At 37.0% G+C, this 26,579-nt stretch overlaps 1 protein-coding gene across 4 annotated transcripts in view; it reads right to left on the bottom strand.

Annotated features, from left to right (window-relative positions):
* Positions 1-26,579, bottom strand: part of TSC22D2 (TSC22 domain family member 2) — a 52,143-nt gene that overhangs the window by 13,426 nt on the left and 12,138 nt on the right. Inside the window, exons 2-3 of one of the 4 annotated variants that reach the window (XR_013483380.1) lie at positions 10,256-10,415; positions 3,748-3,853 (exon numbers count right to left, since the gene is read on the bottom strand). The exons of 1 other annotated variant lie outside the window; for it this stretch is intronic. Coding sequence is in view for 1 of the 3 variants with exons in the window: in XM_020980889.2 (XP_020836548.1) it covers positions 24,024-24,095 (72 nt within the window). In the remaining 2 variants the exon portion in view is untranslated. Of the gene's footprint in view, positions 1-3,747; positions 3,854-10,255; positions 10,416-24,023; positions 24,096-26,579 lie in introns of all 4 variants that reach the window. 2 more of the 4 variants (XR_002323422.2, XM_020980889.2) reach the window with 2 other exon arrangements.

Raw genomic sequence — 26,579 nt, forward strand, 5'->3', positions numbered from 1 at the left:
TTATTTCATTTTTTTTAGTCATCTGCCATATTTGCCTCAATTTCCTCATCTGTAAAATGAGCAAGAAAAGGAAATGGCAACCCATTGCATATCTTTGGCAAGAAAACTCCAAATGCAGTCACTTAAGAGTAGGACACTACTGAAAAATGACTGAGCAACAAAATAATAAGTAAAGTCAATTCTATAGGCGTTCTTGATCAGGCCCCAAATTAAATGACATTTGTGGCTTGCTTTCTCATAATACTTCGTGGAAAATGAGTTCAAGGTCTTTCTTACTTACTAGATGCATACTGGTATCTGATTAACTAAGTCTTTCCACTCATGCTCATATCAGCAACTGAGAGGGCATGAAATTTTGGTGACAAATTTCCAGCTCTAAAAAGTGCTACAAAACACCTGATAAGATTCTAATCCTGAAATACTGGTTACATCTGTTTAAACTTTTTTAGTTCACTTCTTGAGCCTGTTTTGGAAAGATGTTGGTAAGTCAGCTGCGAATTATTCAAAGACCAATATGGACAATTGTAAGATGGTCTGTAAAGAAGGCCTGGTGTAATTTACATTGGCATCCATCTTATTAAAGGAGTTTTCTATAATTTTCTGGTCTCCAACTGACAGATGAGCAAATATGGATCTGTTTGAAGGCTCTTGCCTATGGTTTACACAACTATTACTGCTCTGTCTGAGGTGAATCCACTAGTTCAACTACCCTAACACATGGATACAGTGAACAGCTGAGAGAGCATCAGGGTAGTAGGCTCTTATAATTAATCAGACCAGGAAACCTTAGTTATTCATCCTCAATGAACTCTCCAATACTGCAAGGCATTGTTAGTATTTATAGCACTCCTAAAACAGTTCTACCTCGGGAAGCTAGGTCTAACTGGAGCCAAGAACATTTTTAGTACGTGATTTCCAAACCTTAATTTGAATAGATACTATAACACATGAATGACTGGCAGTTGGTTTGTCTCAACATGGCTGGGGTAAAAAGAAAAATTCCTAATGGTCCCTGTAAAAAAACCTTTGGGATACAGGCTAAATCACGGGTAGGGAAAACTGCGGCTACAAGGCAACATGTGGTCCTCTAGGTTCTTAGGTGCATATTCTGACCGAGTCCAAGTTTTACTGAACAAACTTTTATTAAGGGGATTTGTTCTGTGAAGTTTGGATTCAGTCAAAGGGCCACACTTGAGGACCTTGAGGGTCACATATGGCCTAGAGGTTGCAGTTTCCCCACCTGGGCCGCTATCCAAAGAGCCACAGTAAAGAAGAAAGAACAGTGGATCTGGAAACCTATGCTCAAATTCCCAATCTTTCTCTTAACTGTACGAAGTTTTAAGTCAAATTGTTTGTTTCCATTTCCTTATCTGAAAAATAGGGAAAATACTTGCCCCTTCTGTCCCTGTGGAATGCTGTGAGTCCACAGGCAAGAAGGCACATAAAGTGCTATGTAAATTCTGACTTGCTATGAGCAGTTAATGTTAGCTACTACTATTAAATTATCTAAAACCTTTCTAATTACTGATAGGAATTGTCAGAGTATACAGTGATTTGGGAATATGTCTTCTGTAACCTCTAGGCATTAGCTAACTTTGAGTTGTAATTGCTTTCAATAAAAACTGGTAGAATTGATTTTTAAAGAGATTAACAATATTATACCACTAAATTATATCTCAATGAAATAAGCTTGTCAAAGCAATTACAGGATAGTACATTTACTATATGTCATTTAGCAATTTTAATTATTTTAGTAACTTTATTATTTTATTTTTGTAAAAATGTACATATTTCCTCGATAGATATTAAGGTTTGAAACCCTAGATCTGGAGGTGGTGGTGGGAGAACCATGTATCACAATCAACTAGACTTTTCCTAAACTTCATAATCCTTTTATCATGAAAACTTACAATTCAACTACAAATTTACTTATGATTGTGCAACAGGACATCTAGAAAGTAGTTGTCTTTTTTTTTTTAAAAAAGATAAATGAAGGTGAGACAAAATAGTCTTAAGGAATTCCTGAAGTAAAACAACTAACAGTGAGTTCAAATTACTTCAGCAAGGAAAAGAATAGGGTACAGATTTTTAAAAAAAAGTTTAAGGAAAGAAATAAGTTTAACAACTTCTTTAGTTGAGATCAATAACATTTAAAGGTTCTTGGGCAAATCTTCTAAAGGTCTAAGCAGAATTAATCTTACACACCACAGTTTTACATTTTTAAAAATTCTTCTAGAATACATAAAATATGTGCTAGATAAATACAAAATTTTTTTTAAAAATCAGTTAAAACACACCATCTGATACTACATAAATAAAGAATGAGATTTCACCCAGCAGAACAAAGCAATTCTTATAAACGACATGTATTAAAGCCCCTAATAAAAATTTCAAAGTAAGCCAAGTCATCTAAAAATCAGCATTTTACTAAAATTTTAAATTACTGTACATAAGCATTATAACATTTCTTCAAGATACAACAGCTTACTTAAAAGAATCATAGAAACTGAGAAATGGAAGGAACCACAGTGTCCATCTGTCCATGCCTGTCCACTTCTATGAAAGGAAGTATATACTATAACGTATGAGAAGTGGTCCTTGGGCCTTTGCTTAAAAGACCCCCAAGGCAGGGAACACAACCTCTTTTGAGGCTTGTCATTCCACCTCCACACGTTTGCCCCCCAATATCAGGTCTCCATTTGCCTCTTTCTATCCCGTATGGACAATGGATGGAACGCTCAGGTAGGACTAGCACCCCTGGTACGAAGGCTTGCCAAGCCCTCTTCAGGGCTGTGTGTTCACCACTCCATTCCTGCGGCTCCAAAAAACGGCAGCATGTGCAGCAGCCACACCAGCTGAGGGGAACCAACAGGCCTCAAACCCCTAAGTGAGTTAGGCGGTGTCTACCCCAAGCATAAGAAGACTCCCCTTGGTGCAGTGGCTGGTGAGAATAACTGGTTCCAGCAACCATGAAAGTGCCTGAAGCAGCTGCTGTGGAACACTTAATGCTTGGTCAAACATCGAAGACTCATCCTGAGCCATTGCCCGTAATCTTGACTTTTGTCTTGCCACTGGACTTCTGACTCGGAAGAGAGTAAGGTTTTGTGCAACTCTGCCTCACTTAAATCCACTTCATGCACAAATCTGGACATCATCCGGTCATGGTCCTCTTTGCCCAAGAACAAAGGAGGCCATGATACTCCTCTTTGCCAGGCTAAGCATCTTCATTGCAAGGTGAAAGTAAAGGTGTCCTCTCTCCTCCGGATGCTCTCTAGGTTATCAATATCAATGTTCTTCATTACGCCCAGAACTGAACACAACACCTCAGATAAGAGCAGAGTACTACTGGGCAATTAGGTGGTGCAATGGATAAAGAGTGCTAAGACCTGAGTTCAAATCCAGCCTCAGACACCTCCTTGCTGTGTGACCCTGAGCAAGTCACTTCACCCTGTTTGATTCAGCTTCTTCATCTGTAAATTGAGCTGGAGAAAGAAATGACAAACCACTCCAGTATCTTTGGTAAGAAAATCCCAAAAGGGGCCACAAAAAGTCGAACGTGAGTAAAAACAACAGCTAGGCCAACACCATATGGGGTTTTTCTGCTGCTAAATCTCACACTGCTGATTTATATTGAGCTTGCAATCCACTAACACCACCAGATCATTTTCTGACAAAATACTACCCAGCTAAGCTTCCCTAATCTCAGACTTGTGAAGCTGATTTTTGGTGACCAATTTTAAGACTTACATTCCTCTCCCAAATTGAATTTCAATTTATTAGATTCAGCTCAATACTGTAGTCTGTCAAGATCCATGCTGCCATCCAGTGTGTGAAGCTTTCCCTTCCAGAAAATCTGCAGGTTTGATCACAAAATGTTAAATAGAACAGGGAAACCAAGCACAATTACCTGAGCTACTCATTAATAACAGCACTTAGCTTGGCCACCTAATTTTATTAATTATCAGATATACTAGATCTGTCTATTTAATAAGAGAATTACAAATAGAGTAAGAGAATTATAAATTTTACCAACAGCTTTGTTAAGTAAATTACATCTACATCAGCACCCTCCTCTTGAACAGTTTAGTAATCTTGTCAAAAAGGTGGTCAAAGTTAGTCTGGCAGGAGTAGTTCTTGATCCTGAAGCTCTATAATCACCATTTCCCTTTCCAAAGTTCACTTATCTTCTCCTTTAATTACGCAAGAATTTTCCCAGGAATTGAAGTCAAGCTCACTTTCCTATAATTTGAAAACTGGGACATTTGCTCTTCTCCATTCTTGAGGTACCGTTCTCATTTTCCATGATCTTCCAAACATCACCAACAAAATTATGTGACAAAAACCTGAGGAGGTTGTTCATCAGGACCAGGTGACTTGAATTTAGTAAAAGCAACTAGTTGCCCTATTTGTCTAGGTATCAATTCTCTGTTAAATCACTATTGTCAAATTCCCTGTTGCTAAAATTCCCTGTGGCAGAGGAAAACAGAAGTAAGAGTGGGCAGCAACGCTTTCACTAACATGGAATGTCTGGTCAGCCCAAGCAGAGGCCTTGTGCCTTCCGACCCTTTCACTTTTGCACCTGGCGCATCTGTACAAGACTGCACCGGCCCCACGTGTCCCGCTCCTCCTTGGGTCATCTGAGCATCAAGGATACTTCTTTTTTGTGTATTCTTTGCTGAATTCTTCAGAGCTGCTCTTCCATCTTCACTAACTACATCCATGGCCCTGTCAGACGAGACCCTATTTCCTTCTCTTTCACAAACTCTAGAAGGGGCAGACTCTTCCTCAATTACCATGAAGGCATCATCATTTCCATCCCCGATCCAAGACAGAATACTCCCTTGTTAAGTCAAGTTATTAAACTATTCTGCTCTTTGAAAAGACCAGGTTCCAGAAGGAGTGTGCTGCCCCTACTACATCCCGCCTCTGCTAGGTGGGACAACAGTTTACAGAACTCATTCTCTATTTCCTTTCTGTTGAGGGGTTGAAGTACACTGAAGTAAAACTACTGTTTCTGCCTTCACTGGTCACTGACCAAATGTTCTCCATTCTGCTGACCCCAGCTTTGGTTCCTAAATTTCTTCACATAAGCTTGCCTTCTTAATATAAGACACCACCTCTCTACACGCCTTTACCGCCCTTGTTGCTTTTGAACAGGTATACCCATACAGAGATATATTGCAGTCATAGGTTTCACCTGATCAAGATTCAATGACACCTAATGAAATCAAATCTGCCTCTCTGTGTTACAAAGTTTCGTTCCGTTTACTTACTGCCTAAACTGGTGGACTTGGATCACTTTTTAATTTCTCATAATATCTGCTAGTTATTTTCCACAAAACAACTGCACAGTTTTAACCTTAATATCTTCCTGGGTTTTCTGGGGCTGTTTCTAAAGCCTGGGAGCAGGGATTGAGGGTGTGACTTCATATCTTTGAGTTAAGTTCTTTTTTTTTAACCTATGGTCTATCCCTAGAGACTGGGAGGGGGCTAATTATCCTAGCTCATTCCATTCCCTTAAGTCTTACTCTGGTCTGGCTCCCTAAAACTCAATGGCAAAGGCTGGCTTATGAATAGGCCTGGTCCTGGCCGTGGTCCTAGAGGAAACAAAGAACTGATGATACTATCTCAAAGGTAGCTTCAGCACAGGAGACAGCATACTGGACTTAAAATTTTTGTCAGCAAGAGTAGAAAATGCTCTGCTTAGAAACACTATGGCATAATTAAGGAAAAAAGTACCAGATTTATGGTCTAGATGACTTCTGAGTTTCCTGCTACAGAAGCCACAGCTATGACTTGGGTACTCTTTAATTATAAATTGTTCTTTTGTTATTACTTCAAATAACATAAGACAGACCAAAGATCTGACTGGCTTCTTGAAGATTTGGAAAGTTGGCTAAGGTGCCCTTTTGGTCCTACCCCACTCAACTTCTGACCCTGATGTCATGCTAGGGACATACAATGTAATATCTTAGCCCCATCCTAAACAAAGAGGCATTCCTTCATAAAAATGGTGGTGACAAAAGCAACTGAAACTACCTATTACTAATGTTAAAAAAAACCCTAAATTCCTTTATTTTATTCTCTATGATTGTAGCAAGGCCTTAAAAAAATCATTTGATTCCTTGTACCTCATTTTCTAATATATAAGGTAGGAATAATATTTAAGACTGACAAATTTCTCAGGAGAACACAAATAGTTATGCTACATATGCTAACAAAGTAAAACAGAAAACCCAATAACATCATTAGAGTGGTCTTAAGGGAGCACTTAGAGGATCTTGAATTTTCTGTTTTAAATATATATCCTTTAAGAATGGTTCAGCAACGCAAGCCCAACAAAAATCTGTTACCAAAAGCTGAGTTCAAAATAGTAATTCTAGTTATTTCACAAAAAACTTTGAGCGGGGCTCTGATTGACTGGGGAAAAAAAGGTTAAGATACCAATAACACTACAGAACTGCAGCTGTTAAAGGGTAAAAAGGCTTTCCTCTTCCGTGCCAGGTCCTCTAAGGAGCATCGTACACAAAAAGAAGCAAGCTCGTTTTGGTGACAACTACAGCGGGGGAAGCATTCCCGCTACATCTAACAATGAAAAACCATTTAGATGAGAGGCAGCCAGGTACCCAACGGAGTGGTGGATCTGGAGTACAAATCTGGCCCCAGCCATTCCCTGGCTGTGTGCCTTGGGCTCCTCCTCTGTAAAATGGAGGGACTTATTACAGCTATCTCCCACAACTGTTGTGAGGATTAAATGACAGACTTGGAAAGTGCTTTGCAACCTTAAAGTGCTACACAAATACTACTGAGCATTGCTACATTCCAGTTCTTTGAATACCCCAAGGAGACAGTGTTATGATTTAGGTATGTCGAATGGCAGTACAAGTATCATTTGTACATAATTCATATGCCTTTTAACTTAAAGACTGATTCTTCCTTAAATGATGACTTAATTTTTGCAGGGCCAATCCAGACCCTGGAAGAATCACCCTGTATTAAGAGCAGTACTTGATCCTGGTGGAGCAGCAACTGATGAACTCTGAAGCTGAACTAAAGCTCATCAGAAGATACCATCAATTTGAGGTCCAGTTCCACAATTTGCTATTTGCATGTTACCTTTCTGGCCTTCAGTTTTCTCAGCTGTGAAATTTGTGTGATCATACTACTCCACAGGGATGCTGGGAGGATAGTACTTTATAAACTTCCATGATCTAATAGGGGATGCTTTTGAAGATCTTTAAACTAACCCCAGCAGTTTTGAAAAAATTCCATGTAGTTGTAATCAGTTTTTTTTTTTAAACCATGTCTTCTATTCAACCATAAACTTGAGGGAAAAAACGAAGTCACTGAAGTTCTGAGGGCCTCCAATTCTCTTATCTGTAAAATGGCGGGAGTCAAAATGACTTCTAACATCCCTTTTTTAGCTATATATCCATAGTAACTTACTGTCATACAGTGCATACAGGTATGGTGAAAAGAGACATGAAAGTATTTTTTGGTCCTCAAAGGCACTTTCTATAAAATAATACAATACTCAAACTAAAACTTGATCAATAAAGAAAAATATCATCTGCTATATGGTGGCTTTACATAAGTATATGATCTGGGATAGTGACAATTAAAATTTAAAGTTAAAGTAAGATTAAACTCCAATGAAAAGGATCAAGTTGTGCTTAGTTACAATGGGAATTCTAAGCAGCTTCAATTTTGTTGAACCATTTCACATATTAACTGAGTTAACACTCAATAGTTTTTCAGTTCAGCTGAATTTATATTTCATGTGTTATACCATTCTCATGTTCCCTGAAAAAAAATCTCAAATTTTCTTACATTAGTATCATTTAATATATATGTTCAATGACATCACACAATACATGTTAGTGCCCTACTAAAAGAACTATTTATTTTAGGGTACAATTAGTTGTAAGGGTCCATAATTTGGTTAAAAATACCATTAAGGACCACTGTACATAGTAGGCACCGAAATAATAAAGTCATTCAATAATAAATGTTAAAAGGGTATCATTTTAGAGAAGACTGAAAAATGAGGTATGTAAGTAAAAGTGGGGAAAATATTGACTACATCTAGTGAAGAGGAGTCCTTTCTACTCAACAGATCTTTATTCCAACATATTCTAGGTTTCAAAAGTATTTTAGCTGCTTTTTCTACACATTGTAGCTAATGTTTATAAATGCCTCCTTCTCATGAACGACTAAAACTCATGATGGCTATACTCAGGACAAGTATACAGGGAAAATTTTATACTAGTAAATTGAAGCTTTTTTTCCCTTCCATTCAATCACGTGTGTGTGTGTGTGTGTGTGTGTGTGTGTGTGTGTGTGTGTGTGTGTGTGTGTGTGTGTGTGTGTGTGTGTGTGTAGAGGTTTAGGGCTCTATGTTCACTTTTTTTTTTAGGATAAAAATTCCAACTGAAGATGGAACATGCCTAGTTACACTGTAAATGTAGAATAACACTATAAAGGACCACCCTGCATATATCAATAAGTATTGATAGATGATAGATAGCTATTTGTTAAACTTGACTTCTCCCTGGTTAACTTATCCCTGTCTTCTGAGGGGAAAGTCTCTAATTAAAGTCTCAATTGAAAATGTTCAAATATTTTATTGGTAACCTTGAGTTTTTAATACATTTTTCAAACAGTAAGGAAGATATATAAAGCAAAAATAAACTAAAAGGATGTTAAAGAGAATAATGGTTACAAAAAGATGAGATACTCTCATCTGTAAAAGGTGAGGGTACTTTTCCTTCTATTAAGCACTGAATTATAACTTGTTGAGAAACCCATTAAAATTAGCTTTTAGAAAATACAAAGCCATAGAATAATATAAGGAGAATATGGACTATTCTAAAGGCAGGAAAGGAAAAGTCACTTTCCTCAGCTAAAAACAAGTGCTACATTAGCTTAACTGCTACTAAGTGATTAAATGTTTACTTAAAATTGTCTCATGCTGGTGTGCCTTAGAAAGTTTCGTTTCATTTTTTAAAGATTTTGGCTATTTATGATAGAGACGGCATGACTTCAAGGAAACACCAGTCAGAGTCAGAGACTTGACTCTTGGTTCCTATTCTGCCACTTACTAGTTCTGTGACCCTAGGGTCACTTTCAAAAATGAAGAGAGATTAGACAAAATTGGCATTTCCAAACTAATCTGCTTATGTAACAGTCTGGGTTTTAAATACTCTGGTAGACTTTGGGGGAAGATATGGAAATACTGGGCATGGGACAGTCCCAGAATAAATGAAGGTTAAAGCAATTTTATTGCAAAATAGATGTTAACCATGTGTTCATGCTGAAAATTGTTCAATATTTCAGAAGTATCATCACAAAAAGACTAATGGAACCCATGCTATTCACTTTGTGTCTCTAGCATTCCAGGTCCCACACAACTATTTTAGAATTCTAGGTCTAAATTCTGTAGTTTCACACCAAAAAACAAACACGACAAAACACTACTTTTATATGATAAGACTATCTTTTGGGGAAAAATGAAAATTGCCCTTTTTTTTGGGGGGGAGGGTTTCCTCAATTTCTTTCTGAAACACTAAGTAAAAGATCTCAAACTAGGGCAAGAGAACAAGATAAACAAGATTCCTTCAAGTCTCCTAATCACTGTCATTTCACATCAATATGAAGCACCTTAGAATCCAGATTCTCAATTTAAAAGAATCCATTGGGCTTTCTCTTCATTTCAGACTTGAAATACCTATCCATTGGAAGGAAAAAAAAAACCCTAAAATCACTTAGTAATTATAAAGGAACTTAAAGTAGACCAAATGAAGAAAATGGAGTCATACACAAAGTGCTTTTTAAAAAGCTCTGTTTGCTTTAAAATTTTTTTTTTTCTAAACAGGCTTTCTAAACTAAGTCAATTACCTAAGGATGTTTTGCTGTGTTTTATTAAAGTAATGTCTAAGCTTGCACTGTGGACAGCAAATTCATATCTACAGTCAATGTGATGGTGACATTTTAAAAACCAGTTGCCAATACAGGGTTTCACTTATTTTTACTTCTTTGATGCACATTAGCATAATTCTCCAAACAAAAATACTGTCTTCAGTCCCATAAAACAAAGGATCAAATACACCAAATGCTTAAAATTTCCAAAAGTTTTGTTAATTTAAATCTAATACTATATTCTTAGTTATACCGTAGGTTCAGTTTGTTCATAAAAAGTCATCTCAATACAATAACATCAGGTATAATACATAAAATCTAATCCATTATGTCTTACCAATTTTATGACCTGATGAGACACTCTTGTGGACAACATTCAGTCCTTAGAAGCTAGAATAACCCTCCAACCATGGGAGGGCATCACAACTTTTAAACTTTCGGCTTTCGATCATTATTATGTCACATTCCTCCTCCGATGCTGAACTCTAAAAAAAATTCTAGCAAAGAGTTTAAGTAAATAAATGTTTTAATCAAATAGCTTTAAAATATTTTATATAGCAACGGTTTTATGTTTTTAACATGGTTACACAACTGACATTTTAAAACTTATTTTTTAAAATGTAAAATAATTTCATATCTGACCTGGAAACAATTCAGAATTTCAACATGGACCTAGAATACTAGTTAGTAGAATATGCAAGTAGAAACCAAACTGTTCCAAAAGTTCTAGGTTCATGATTCTGGTATATTAGATGCAATGCTGTTAATTGGCCATAGCCAGCTCTCCAGTCCAGTAAAAAAAAAGAAAAAAAGCATGAGTTATATAATGGATGAACTGGACTACAGCACAAATGACTTGTATCTCAATTCACACTAATCACTAAGATGGGCAAAATGAGTACTGTGAACTATATATTACAGACCATTCTGTTTACATGGGCACACCATAGCTAGCTTTTTAAAAAAATAAAGCTTAATGGTGAGACAAAGAACATAGATCTATTTGGTTCTGATATATGTATGTTTTAGATTTCAAGCTATGATTTCATTGGTGTAAGTACACTCCACTAAGGTAGCTCACAAGCCTTCTTCGCTTTAAATGGTCTTGTTGAAGCATGTATTGGCTAAAACACAACATTTATCACCTAGTGGCCAATCTTCTGGTGATAAACTTGAATAAAATGAGTAAGGCTGTTCCTTCTGCATTCAGGCCAGACCATCGATGGATTTGTACCTGACTTCATTCTCTATCTTGGTAGGACCTGCCAGAGGGCACTCTTCCATTAGCATAGCCTTGAAGCCTGCAGTCACCTCCATGCTATGATGAATTATAGGAGGCCTTTAGCAGAGGGGTCTTTATATGAGGAATATAAAAAAAAAACCCATTTAATATGTATCTTCATCATTTACGTTATTTAAAATCTTGTAGCTGTAGGTACACGTTTACAATGAGTATTAAGTAGTGTCATTACCAAGTGAGGTCTTTAGAGATACTTTAATGAGGGGAATTAATTTAGGTTAAAAGTTATTTTTATAAAACATCTTCAACAGGGCATTTTCTCTACAATCCTTGAAGGATCCACTAATAAGTTTCCCATCAAGCCACATTCAATTTTGGTTGCAAATAATCCATATGTATAGAAAATACATTAAAATGTGTAGGCTTTTATAATCTAGGTTGAAAAAGATGGAGTCAGTGATACTAAAATTCAATTCTAGTAATAGACCAAAGAGCGCACTGACATAGGGGATAGGGACAAGGGGGTAGGGGCAGGGGAAGAGAAAGCATTTTTAAAAGGTAATGCAAGAATTAATGAATTTAGGTATGAAGCAATAACTATTTAGTGACTATTGTAAAAAGAGACTTCGAAATCTCTCAGAGATCTGAAATATTAGAAATGATCAGGGCTTGTATTATATAGATTTCAACTTGTAACTGGATTCTTCTATTACATCTGTCCTCAGAGATAGCTTTGACAAGCAGAAATCTCCCAGAACAATAATCAGTCTATTTACTTTATGAACCAAAAATACTTCTCAATGTAATCTCATAACACATCTGAGTTCAATGAATAAATTTATATAAGTATACAACTTTACTCTGCCCTCTAACAAAGCAAAGTCAAGTAATGTGGTCACCTGGTGAAGGCAAAAATCCATAACCTGATGCGAATATAATTCTCTAAGTGGTCAGTGTTGTGGTACCAACATTCTCCCATGTGCTTGAAAAGAGACTAGTTCAAAGTCTGTTTGTTACAAACCAAAATTATATCCTTGAGAAAAAGGCTTATTTTAATCTACTCCTATGTGGAACAAGTCCCATGAGGTACAAAACCCAGCCATACTCACAAAGGTGAATTCACACATCCTGAAATATGTTTAATGTTGGTAATTTGCTTGTCAGCAGGGCTTTGATGAACTGGTCATCTAAAAAGGGCAGACTGGCTGACCCTATGCTAAAAGGCCTCTTAACAAAGAAAAGCATTGTTTTGGTAAATGCTCACGAAGCCTTTGGAAGGCAAACAGAACAGAATAGCCTTGTAAAGCAAATTCAGTGATTCTGTGTATTGGAGGGAAAAATTCTAGTACACCAGTCCAACGGGCCTTGCATGTGTCTAGATTAATTTAAAATTAAATTAAGTTATATGTACATAAAGTTATTTGAAAACCTTTCCCCAGCGTGTATGTTGAAATTAGTGTCTATGTGTATCATATTTAAGATTCTTTTTTGACAATAATTAAGCATTTTTACCATATAAAGTAAGATCTCATTACTTTGGAAGTTGAGAATGAAACTTTTAAATGCTTGAGAAGGGAGCATTATAATTAACTGAAGAACCCTCATAGTTTAGAAAAATTTTCACTAAGCATAGCTTTTCTTTCAATATCCTGAGATCAAGATATTGCAGTTTTTACAAGGTCATTAACAGAATATAGCCTGGAAATTATTTTTACTTGTGTAATCAATTCACATTGATTATAAAGATAGACAAAATGAACACTTTATTAACTATACATCACAGTTCATTCTGTTTACATGGTTACACCATAGCCAGCTTTACAAAAAAAAATCTTAATAGAGAAATATAAATTTGGTTCTGGTATTTATGTTTTAGATTTCAAGCTATGATTTCATTAGTGTATTTTTAAAAAGGTAGGAGGGGCCGGTTTCCTTCTCAAAGGCTAGTGAAAGCAAAGATATTAACCGTTATATTTACTGTTTGTATAGGTGCAGGTCCTATTGACCAATGTTTCATAATAAAGAGGGGTTGAGTTTACCTTTACTTAGCTAACATCTTCATAGTTAATAAAAATGGTGATCAATATAAATTAACTGAAGGACCATTTCAGGCAAAGATTTTAAACGGATAGCTACCATTAAAATAAAACAACAGATACTATAAATTGTTGTTCAGTAGTTTTTCAGTTGTCTGACTCTTCCTGACCCCAATTTGAGGTTTTCTTGGCAAAGATATTGGAGTGGTCTGCCATTTCCTTTTCCAGCTCATTTTACAGATGAGAAAATTGAGGCAAACAGGGTTAAGTGATTTGCCCAGGGTCACACAGCTACTAAGTGTCTGAGGCCAGATTTGAACTCAAAAAGAGGAGTCTTCCAGACTCTAGGCCTGGCAACTCTATCCACTGAGCCACCTAACTGTAGTCCCCCCCATAAATTCTTGCTTAACAGGTATTCTTAGGGAATCTGCTAATTTATTATCAAATACAAGTGTTTCAAAATTTTTATAATTTAAAATTTTTCTATATAAATCCCATAATTTAGCTTGTCTTTTACTTAATTAGTCTGAAGTAGAGGTTTATTGTACAGGTAAGGGCTGCCACTTTCTTCCTCTTCATTTGATTACCCATAATAATCTGTAATATATAGATATATAAAAATGAGAAAGAACTCCTAAGATCCCAAACAAGCTTCTGATAATGAACTGGTTTTTTAGACATGTCACTGTTTGAAACTTAACTAAAGGTTTCAATTTATGCAAAAACATTTCTCCAGTTCAAATACATACAAAATATTAATAGGGTCAAGTGAAGAAATGCACATACACACAGATATGTGTATGAGAAAACCCAGTGAGATCTTTGACTGATCTTAAGATGGCAAGCAGGTGGGATGAAGTAGATGTTCACTACATTAATTATCACTAACACCTGCTGGAGGGCTATTAGCCAAAATTATTTTTAATGAACTTTACTGATAGTCACTTTTATAAGGACCTTCACAAAAGGTAAACTGGAAGTGTTGCTTAGCTAACAGTTGAACACAACACACAATAAAACCTTAATTTTTAAAAATATAAAAAGTGTCATGACTCTAGAAACACTTATCGATACTTTTGGACTCTATTACTGAGTAGAGATGGTTATAGTAAAAGGAAATACTTAACTGCTGGGTGCTGGGTATATTTCATTCTCCAGATAGTGTGAAGCCCCAGTGTTACCATATATATTTAAAACTGAAGAAAAATCACCCTCTGGCCAGGGACACAGTCAACTTCCCCTACCATTTGTGGACACATCCAAATCACCCACTGTTTCTGAATAAATTAGAGTTATACCCTTTAATCCCTTGCTACGGAATTTCAATAACTATTTACCTGTGCCAAAAATAAAACAGAAACCTATTCTTGAGCAGCTGTCTCTCTAAGTAATTTAATAGCCAATTTATATAAAAGATCTTTTAAGTATTGAAGACTTTTGGCAGTTGGGAACCAAACTGGTATTATATAAATGGGTTCTTGAGGTTATTTAGATTCCACAATCACTGATGTGAGTTTACCTGCATCAAGCATTTAAAATGGTTTAAGTTTAGCCAACAGATATTTAAAAACTAAGCCACTAGGTTTGGGTCATTCAAGTCTTGCACTAAGCACAAAATGAACTGCAACTTGATTTGCAGATTTCCAAGTACTGGACAAATATTCAGAAAATTAGAAGGCTTGTTAAGACCTTCAATCATTGCAAGTCAGTATTTACCATTTTTATTCAATTCCCATTCCTGGTATCCAACCCCCCCCCCCACGCTCCACCCCTAAAAATCCCGAGCCTAATGAGACATGGATCGCTTTCCTTTCCAAATGTCTTCTATTGTACCAATTTTCAGTAGCAGTGGTCTTGAACTGAGAGCAGCTGAAGAAGTGTGATCTTTAAATTATAGGACTAAAACACAAAGGTGAGAATACTTGTGATGTTTCAGCTGGTTTTAGAAAATATAAATTTGGGCCCCGTCCTGAAGTGGTGTGTTCGGGATTTGTGTTTTGTTTAAGATGCATTATGGTTTTTACTCTACCCCTCCCCCATGTTAAATATTCTTAAACTGAACATAAGGTTCTGTTAAGTTCCCATGTTAGTTTAAAAAAACACACATCCCCGAAATTGAGGCTGTGGCATAGGCAAAGTGCAGTGTTCATTCGCTTTCCGGTTCACAGCTCTGATCAAATCCCTGTTTCAACACTATTTGCAACTGGTCCACATCTTTTCAGCTGAAGTCAATTGGGAGGAAGAATGCTAATTATTATTACTGGTGAAATTATGCTGGCCAGAGCACACCTGCCAGCCCTCACCCCCATTCATTTAATGGGCAAGTACAGAAGCTTCTGCTTCTAAAAAGAGTCCCTGGATGGCGACATTTCATTGGCATGGGATGCTCATGAGTCAACTCCTTCTCTCAATGCAAGTCTGCATCGACAAAGTCTTTTAGAGATACAGAGTCACAACAGCCAGTTTATGTCAGATGCAGGACTCAAATCCAAGTCCTCCTGGCTGGCTGTCCCCCTCTTTAAGTGTGAATTGTCAAAAGGGTCATTATGATGCCAATCCTTAAGACTGAGAGGACTGTGGAAGAGGGGGAGAATAAGCCCCTACAACATGCACTGTGCTAGGTGCTTTACAAATAATCTCATATGATCCTTACAACCATGGGATGTAGGTGATATTATCCCCATTTTACAGTTGAGGAAACTGAGGCAAACAGAGTTTAAGTGGTCTGCCCAGGGTCACACAGCTTGTAAAAGTGTGAGGGACAGATCTGAACTCAAATCTTCTTGACTTCAGGCCCAGAGATTTATCCACTATGCCGCCTAACTACCTCAACTATTCAGCGTACGTAAGAAGGATAAGATAAACCAATCTTAAGGATGTCAGACAGCCTACCTACAGTGTGGCAAGGCTATCTATGAAACTTCTGGTTTCAAAAGTAACCTCATACACTTCTCCTTAGGATCCCAAAAGCAAAAGAATGACTTTTAAAGCTAAATGTTACAGCAGCAAATCTACTAACAGTCATCCATAAATCTTGAGTCATATGCAGATAGCAATCACTGAACACAGTGAAATACAAGGATACCTTGCTTAATATTACAGGTTCCACAAAAATTATAGTAGGTGCTATATAAGAGTAGTCAGCTCTGATATTATGGAATTATGTAGAGGCAGAGCAGCCTTAGGTAGTGAACAAGGTAAGACAGTATGGAAAGGTGATGGGTAGTCAAACAATAGTAAAGGGGTTTTGGTGGTAGGGGGACTTGATGGTAGGGGTGATCAAGTCTTAATGAGGTCCCTGAAACAGTGAATGCACGCTGATGGAGGTCTGAATTAGGGTGGTAGTCATTTGATCGAAAATGAGATGAAGGGAATATTGTGGGGGAAAAACGTTACATTACCTGCTTTATCATATATGAATCTGCCTCTGCCCATCACTTCCATCAAGTGACCATCACTCTAAGATTTAGTATCATTCTATATTTAGAACTACAAGGTCCTCTCAGACCATGGAAGTCCAAGATCCACCTTTAAAGTAAGTCACCTGCCTAAGGTCACCAGTGATCTGAACCAGACTCCTTCGACTTCAAAGTCTAGGCTTTTCCCCCTCCCATGATATTTAATCTACTCCAAGTCTTCCCAAGTCTTAAATTACCTTACTACTAGTTTTAGAAATTCAATTCTTTAACACTAATGTCAGGCCTTAAAACAAACAAATGTAGAGGCTGGGCCAATCCTGGTGGACACACTTTCAGTTCCAGGTTCCTTCTGCTACCCCAGTAACTGAGCTAACTTCGATAGTGCTTTTTGATGGAGCTGCAAACTGGTATAACCAATGTAGAAATCAATTTAGAACAGTGCCCCCACCCCACAAATCTACTAAATTATGCCATACCCTTTGACCCAGCAATACTATTACTAGGTCTATACCCCAGAGAGCAAAAGGCCCCCATATGTACAAAAATATTTGTAGCAGCTCTTTTTCTAGTGGCAAAGAATTAAGAACCAAGGGGATGCCCATCAACTGGGAAATGGCTTATGACTCTGATAGAAGAAACAATGAATGGGATGGTTTCAGACACACCCGGGAAGACGTGTATGAACTGATGCAGAGTGACAGTGTATTTTAGAGATCAACTGTGAAAGACTTAGCAACTTTGATCAAAACAATGACCAAATTCCAAAGAATGCATGATGAAACATGCTACTCACCTGCAGACAGAAAATAAAAAAATTTTCTTGTATGTCTATCTGTGTGTGAGTGGGGGTGGGGTAGGGGGAGAAGAGGAGAATGGAGACAGGGTTAATGCAGGAATCTGTTCTGCACGACTATACATATGAGTTGTTTTTCTGGCCTTCTCCACATGTGGTGAAGGTGAGAAGAGAGAAAATTCAAAACTGAAGAAATAAAATTGAATTAAACCCTGTGTTTCATTAAAACTTTAGATGGCTGTTTTAAGGGAGAGTTTTTATTTTGGAGTACCAATTCGCAGTGACTTTTCTTTCTTAGCCTGTTTGGGCCTTCAAATAGTAGTACGTAAAGTCATGGTTAGTGAATTTTTTTAATAAAAAAATTACAATGGTGGCATGACCTTTTAGATTAAAAAAAAAAACCCTGAAAGATCTCTTTAAAATGATTTCCCCCAAAAATATCAGACCTAAAAAAGGAATCCCTTCAGGTGACAGACTAATCTTTATACAATTATGAAATTATCTGCTGGTGATTAAAGTCCTTCACCCTACCTTTCCTGCCTCAACACATGCTACTATATATACTATTAACTTACAGTCACAACTTCTCTGGCCCTCATTTGTGAACCAAATGGGTTGGACTAGATGAATTCTAAAGTCCAACATTTATGATCCCTACACTCTGGCTAAAATAAAATTTTCTTTCCCTCAAACACCCTGAGAAATTTCCCTCCTTTGCTCAAGTTGCTCACTATGTTCCTAATGCGTCCCCTGCTCCATGATGCCGTTGAATTTGTATCTTCCTTTAAAATCCAGCTCCAATCCCCACCTACTCAAGAAAAAAAATTACTTGTTGATTTCTCCCCCCGTAAGTATAACAGCCTCTACTCCAGAGGTCTACAATGCATTTCTGGCTTTATCACCCCACTAGGATGCAAGCTCCCCGAGTTCAGGGATTCTTATTTAAGCTTCATCACAGGCTTTGCTAGGCAGGTTATTTAACTACCGAACTAAAAGCACTCCAATGTTTTAAAGACATCTCTTAAAAGTAGATTTCCCTCCAAAATGTCAGGCCAGCGGCCTGTGAGAACTAGAACTTAGAAGTGCAAAAAACAACAAAAAAACAAACAACCCCCCCCCAAAAAAAACCTTTTCAGACAGATACTAAAATTAACATCAAACCATTTACTAAACAAAGTACTTAATGACTTGATCTAGGCCTTGTAGTAGAGAAACACACTAAGTGTATGTATAGTCTATGATAGTTTTGTGCATCCATTCTGTCAACTGCTTACCTCTCAAGCAGGTTGTAATTGTTTTCACTTTCACTCTTTTCTAGCCTCTTATCACCTTTAGGTTTCATGTCTATGGTTATTTGAGCACTTACTTAGAAAAGAAGCCTACTTCTAGATCCATAAAAATCACATCTTTCCTGCAGTGTATTCACGTATGCTCCAGTGGGTGCCTGATGTTTGCTGGCCCCAGCACTGAGAAGTCCCTGTCATAATGGCTGGTCAGATCTTCTTACACAGAAACTCTTTCTCAACCAACGTGGATTCAAATTTCCAGCTCCATATACCTTTCTTATTCTTGATTTCAATATATATTGAGCTCCTGGAGGAAAATAAAACCTTCACAGTACCTTCAAAGATTACTCATTTTATATATGAAAATAGCTGTAAGGAAAATGAGAAGCACTTGGCTACACACACTATAGTATATGTATGTACGGAGGTATGCCTCACAATTGGATCAAAACATTAAGCTCTAATAGGAAATAGTCTCGTACTTAAATTATCTTCAGAAAGATATTGATGGAATTCAATTTTGGCTGTTAAAAATGCCAAGAATCTTAAACAACATCTGGCTACCTGAGTCAAACAACAGTACTATCTCCAGTGAGTTTTATCTCCCTCCAGGTCCTAAGAGATTGGTGTTCAGCTGACATCACCAAAACTACCACCAATAATGGTATCTTTAGAAAAACCGTGTTGAGAAAATGTTCCAAAAGTTTATCCTATAAGACTAGCCTGGTATGTGGCTTAATGTGGACCATTATTCCTTTCCCTTAATTTGGACAAGGACAAAAATGATTAGATAAGGGCAGCTAGGTGGCGCAGTAGCTAGAGCTCCAGCCTTGGGAGTCAAGAGGACCTGAGTTTAAATCTGGCCTCACACACTTGACATTTACTAGCTGTGTGACCCTGGGCAAGTCACTTAACCCCAATTGCCTCAGCAAAATTTTTATTTTTATTTTATATATATATAAGATTAGATTATGGTTAAGTGCCTACAGCATACAAGGTACTGAGCACTGTGGGTTAAAGTTTAGTATGTAAGCAAGGATTCTCCTGCCTCAAGAAATTTACAATTTAGATGGTGAGTGCATTTAAATATTTGAAAAATTCAATAAACAATACTTTGTTATCATCCTAGATTCAGCTCTCACTTTTACTCATAACTACCTAATATTTTGGCCCCTTTAGCCAATACCAAAGGTATCCATTAAAGGTAATATTTCTTTCAAATAGCATTTGCTTCAACCGGGATATATGATGCATATGCATATGTATAACAGATGACCAAGTCGTTGATTACTACACCAGCGGGTTTAATATTTGCTAGTGAGTGCCAAAAGCAAGTTCAAGCAGCTGGCACTCATAACTCTAATTGCCTATCCCTGCTTGATGTAAAAGAATCAGGTATTCTAACATATGGAGAATAGCCAGCAGATTATTTCATGGCTAATGTTGAATGAAAACTTTAATATTTAGTAACATGTTTCAAATTACCTAGAATATATTTATATAAGTGAAACAAAACCCACCATTAACACTGTGATGGATACCATTAATTGAATTCTACTAAATTAATTTTTTAAAAAGATGTTTTAATCCAAAATTTCTAACATACCCATTAAAGTCTTGTTTTGATGCTTCATTTTGATATAAGTAGTCTATACCAGTTGACAAGTTAATCTTTAAAAAGTGATTAAGTTTTTCAAACACAGCAACTCACTACGATAAGGCTATGATCTGTTAGCAGCAAGTGCAGCAGAAATACAGACACAATTATTGAAGTTTAAGGTATACCACTATCCCTGTCTGCTTCTCTAACCACTTGTGCAAGCAACCTGCTACCTGTCATTTCCGAATTTCACTGATGAACATTCTTCAGAGAAGCATCAACAACTCTGTTAATGAGGCTAAATAATTCTAATGTCCCTAAAGTATTCTTACAGCTTAACTATGATCTTTTTGACCTTTAACTCTACAAACCAAGTTTCTTCTTGTTCACAATACAAGCTTACATTGATTTTTAACTGCTAAGGGCTCCCAAATGGGGCTTTCTGGAAAATAAAAAGCAAAGCTAATAAGACTGCATCTTAAAAATTTTTTCTATGACTTAAAGGGCAGAAGTAGGAAATCAAATCCAATAAAATATTACTAAGCAATCAATAGGCTAGAGTATCACTGCTGAAATTTGACTTTTTCAAGGACACTAGTCTCCTAGAGAACAGGAAATCCTACCAGTTAATCACTGCAACAGATGACCTTCCTGATTAGGCGGAGATATTTCTCAAAGAAGAATCATTGTAATATAAAAAGTCCCAGGGACTGGAGTCAGAAGACTCATCTTCCTGAATTAAAATCTGGCCTCAGATACCTACTAGTTGTGTGACCCTGGGCAAAAGTCCCTTAACTCTGCCTCAGTTGGAGAAGGAAAAGGCAAAACACCCCAGTCTCTTTACCAAGAAAACCCCAAATGGGGTCAAGTAGTCCAACAGGGCTGAAAAATGACTTAACAAACCCTTTAGCAGTTTTTGTTTGACTAAAAAGGTAACAACTTCACCTAGTCTTTCTTAAGGCGAAGGGCCTTTCCAAGTATTTGAATCAAGGGGAAAAGAACAAGCTTAACAGATGAAATGATAGGCTCTGTAGAAACAGAAAAGTATAAAGGCACAATGGATTTAAAAGCCACTTTCTTTGAACCATGGAAAATGGATTGACAGCACAGCTCAGGAAGGCTGCTGGAAGAGCAGTAGATAGAGATAACAGGAGGTAGTTGACAGGAGCAGAGTACAAGAAGAAGGCTTCTAACTTGAGCATTCTAGGTGTGCCTTTAACACAAAAGAACCATAGGAAGCCATCAGAAAAAGTAAAAAAGGTGCATCTGAGTGGTGGGTGGGGGAAGAAGGAAGGAGTTAATGCCACCAGAGCAAAGTCTGGTTTAAAAAAGGTGCTCTGGATAGAGCACTGGCCCTGGACTCAGAAGAACCTGCATTCAAATCAGACCAGACACTTGACGATTACTAGCTGTATGACCCCGGCAAGTCACTTAACCCCAATTGCCTCACAAAACATAACAAAACAAAAAAGGTGCTCTGGTCCAAACAGCTTAAGCAGGGTTTGACTGCTTAGACATAATAATGAGTAAAAAGTCACTTGATAAGATCATAGTCCTATCTCAATGTTAATAAGAAAATGTGACGGGGAAGAATCTGTTAAGAAAATTCATTCCTCATCAAATTTATTCCAGGTCACTAAGGGGTAAAGAGAACAATCAAATTTCTTCTGTAATTTTGTATTTATCTAGTGGAACACTTCTTCCTAATACCACAGAACATTTTAAAAGTTCAAAGATTTCAAATATTAAAAACATGATAATAAGTAGTTTGAATTGTTTAAAATGTTAAAGAGAGTAGACTCCACCAAAGCAGGGATCCCCTTACCTAAACGTTGCATCTCTCCCACTTAGCTAGCACACAGTAGGCACTTATTGTGCATTAAAGAGAATAAACATCTGGGTATGACAAGATGAAAAATCAAAACTTCAAAACTATGGAGGAACAAAGAAAAGTGAAATATATAGAAGAACCAAGAAATGGCAGGCATATCAGGAATATAACCTATACAAATTAATCTACTTATAAAGAAACTAAGTCTTATTGTTATTAGGCCCAAAGTTCATTTTTTAAAAATGAGACAAAACTTCTTAGGAATGAAATTTATCAAAAAAAAAAATAATCAGTCACCTATGCTGGTTTTTACCAATAATATTGATATTACCAATTAACTCAATTGTTACCACACATTTAAAATCACTGAAATTTAGAGTAGGATGGGACCTCAGAAATCTAGTCTAGTCTAGTTCATTATAGAGCTGGAGAAACTGAGGCCCAACTAACTTGCCCAACATTACATGGCTAATAAGTAACAGAAGAGGGACTATACTTAATGAAATTTTAAAAATAAAACCCTTAAAGATTATTAATAATTCCTGGCCTCCCAAAATCTGATCCATGTTTAATATTTTATTAAATCTAAGACTTAAAAGATGAAAAGGTTGTTAAAAATGCACTAATCATTTAAATGGAAAGCTCCTTCCTAATTTACATTTCACAGATAACATACCATAAGAATCAATCACTAAGACAAAGGATTCTATAACACTGAATTAGAAGAGATCATCTCTCAAATAATGCTCTTTCCAGTCCTAATACTGTTATTTAATTGACTAGTTTTACATAAAAACAAGACTTTAAAAAAAATACTAGACATCTCTTCTAAAAAAGCAAAACAGGAGAAACACAAACACAAGCAAATCAAGCCAAACAATTGAAACCAAGATGACAAAATGCTATTATATTTTCTAGGCAGCACACAACATGTGATGGGCACATACACTTATCTAGGGTCTTCTATGATGAAAGAGATGGTGCTGAATCCAAATTACGCCAGAATTCACACGGATGTGCTTGTTGCCAGGCACAACTTAAAGAATTCATTAAAGCTTTGTGCAAGTTTTGAAAAGATCATTTACCCTCAACCTCTTGTAATTAAACACAAGATCGATGTAAAGCTAATCAATATTCAGAAACAAACACAGCGTAAGTCTCCCACCCCAAAGTGTGTTAAAGCAGAGATAAAAAGATAAGCACCTTTTGCCATAAAAGAAATTCACTACTTCATTCCACATTAAAAAAAAAAAGAAAAGCACAGAAAGAAAACCAAAACCTGTCACATTCCTGTGAGAAAGCGGCTGGCTGCAGTTTACAAATTAGTAATGCATTTCTAGTGATTTTCAGCAATCACATTGGATAATGTTAAGAGTTTCTCGCCATAAACAGCTCTGACTACTTTGATACCCTTGTCTTGTTCCATCTCAAATTTCTCAATTTGAAATGTTTTGCAGTAAACCATCTTATGACAAGACTTTAGTGCAATAAACTGATACAAAAGAGAAACAAACTTTTAGATTAACTCTGTATATTTGGCTTAGGATACCTTTATGAAATAGCATTAAAATGTGTCAATTTTCCATGTCGATTTCCCAAGACATGAATTAACAGATTAATTTGCAAATCCAGTTTAATGCAGTGGAAGACAAAATTCCTGAGCATAAATCAGATTTACATGTATATAATTTGAAGGTTAAAAAAAAATCAAATTTCATTTAGATTTAATTTTGTTTTGATGCCCTCTATGCCATTCTAACCACCACGTGAATTAAGCTCCCTCCCAGTTCAAATAAATTACATAATTAAGACCATGTGTAATGACGAGAAACTAGCAGAGTGCAAAGCAGTTCATGCATACAATTTTGCATGTATGCATTCCATACTTAAGCATTCATACCTATCCCAGAGGGTCTTTGATTCCTGTAACTTGTTCAAATGGAACGCTTGGTAGAAAGCAGTTGAAGGATTCCTGTGAGATCCAAGAATCAAATGTAAATGATGTTGAGAATGTACACAAATCATTTTTAAAACATAAAGATGAAGGAATTTAGGCACGTAATTGCTTTCACATTTTTTTAAACAAATGCTGCTTGCTTAAAAAACATGAGTGTGAAATTTGAAATAAAAACTAGCTAACCTTAACCTGGCTCTTCACCAGTAACATCTGTGCGGGATCATTATTTCAGTAATAAACTACAAGACAGAATTCTGACTGAATATTGTTATTATCTAGTTATAAGCATACAGAAACCAATTCACATTCTAGTCAATGTTCTGCATTAACTTGCTGGTTTGAAGTTGAACAAGACATTACTAATATCAGGGGTATTTTCCAAATCTGTGTCCATTTGGTAATCTGACAAGTGTCCTAGTACAGTCTATATATCTAAACCTGTATGTTAAACATTCTAAGTAAAATCAGATATATTTCAAAATATCTTGTTTGCCTTTTCAGGTTATTTCTTTTCCTTGCTAAAAGTGTTTCCTGACTCTTAATGCTCAAGCTGGTGATTATGATAAGATGCCTATTTTCAGAATCTATCCAAGTGCCTGGGTACCTGAAAGGACTGTTTAGCGTTCATCTACCATTGTCACCTTCCTCCCCACTCTCTACTGACCTAATCTGACACTGAATACCCAAGATTCATCCTTGTTTGAAGTCAGGTCTGAGGATGGCCCAAGAACAACCCATCACCAGGAAGCAAGTGCACACACAAACACACATACTCCCAAAGCTCTCCTAGTCCAAAAGGGCACCCAGAAAACTGGGTCAAATGTGACCAAGAACATCTTGTATCTCAACAGAATACTACAATGAACACTGAATAAAACGATACTGTACATAAAAGTACTTTGAAAAGCATAAAAGTATTTTATGGCATCTCCTGGGCACCAAAACCAATCCTTAAGACATCTTTTTTTTTTCATTACCTGTCCTTTCTATTTGTTGTTTACAAATGTTTACATTCACTTCATGTACACAAAGAAGATAAACAGCACATTCTTTCTGTACAGTACAGCATAGGGTTCAGCGGCCAGACATGCAGATCAAAGGGCGTGCACCAAGTGATTCATACAGACAGAAAAGGTGCACACATACACAAAGGGGGTGTGGGTGGCAGTTTATTCCAGTACCCTTTTTTGTGTCATTCTACAGACACGTGTGTGTGGGGTCCACCTTACAGCTTCAAGTATTGCACCACTTTAAAGAAACTCAAGGGGGCAGCTAGGTGGCGCACTAGATAGAGCACTGGTCCTGAAGTCAGGAGGACCCGACTTCAAATGTGACCTCAGACCAAACCCTTTACAAGTTACTAGCTGTGTGACCGTGGGCAAGTCACTTAACCCCAACTGCCTTTAAAAAAAAAAAAAAGAAACACAAGATAGCTTCTTAAAGGGTTGATCCAATAATATTTTCCATCCTAATCCCTGCCCTCTGAGAAATACTGCTCTCGTTCCCTAATGTTGGGAAATGAAGAGTTGACATTTCAAGAAATCTGCTGACAGCCTCCCTCACCTCCCCATACATAGCTAGATTTTGATTTAAATTTGGTTTAGATACAATACACTAATTAGGTCATGGGGTGTTGAGGTTTGGGTTTTTTTCCCCTTGCTGATGAGGAAACTCACTGTCCCCTTAGAAACTGAAGCCTACTCTGCAACTTTAAGGTTACTGGGCACTGACAAGTTCACACAGCCAGAATGTGAAGTTCATGAAAAATGAGGTTCTACCTTCTGTGGCCTCTGTCCCTACCTCTACACTGCCATGCCAAGTCATTGTAAATAAAACTCACTGCCCTTTCTTATCAAACTAGCTGACTTTGCAAAGACGAAGAGTCATAAGGAGTCTCTGCTGATAGTTTTGAGTGAGTCAAGGGCTGCTCTTGGAGTCTGGAAGACCTGGATTCAAACCCTACCTCTGACTTAACCATTTAGCAGCTGTGTGTGCTGGGCAAGTCACTAAACCTGAGCAAGCCCACCTGGAACCCATCTAGAACCAAAGATCCCTAAGTGATGCTCTGATCCATTATTTTGCAGGCTTCACCCATCTCTTACAAGAGAACTTCTCCCTAGAGCCTGGCCGGACTGCTGGTAGCAGCACCAAGCGCAGAATGACGAAAAGAAGCCATATCTTGTCCGATTTTAGTCGAAGCCTCCTCCCCTGAATCTTGTTAATAGCACGCAAGGGAAAAGAAGCTACTTAACCCTGATTGAAGACAAAGATGTGAAAGAACCACTGATCTGCCAGATGTAATGTTAGCAGCCACTCATGGTATTAAAAACCTGGTCTAGTCTTCTCAGTGAATTTTCTGGCTAACAGAATTTTTAAAAATAATTGCTAGGAAAGAAGAGTCTATTTGATTTTAAGGAATATGGTGTTCCTTAGACCTCTCAGAATCATAGAAGGTTTCATTTCCTACCTTAAAGGCTCTTTGGAAGATTTAGGTATATA

Source organism: Phascolarctos cinereus, unplaced genomic scaffold (genome assembly GCF_003287225.1).
Source record: "Phascolarctos cinereus isolate Bilbo 61053 unplaced genomic scaffold, phaCin_HiC Scaffold_7;HRSCAF=346, whole genome shotgun sequence".
Lineage (NCBI taxonomy): Eukaryota > Metazoa > Chordata > Mammalia > Diprotodontia > Phascolarctidae > Phascolarctos > Phascolarctos cinereus.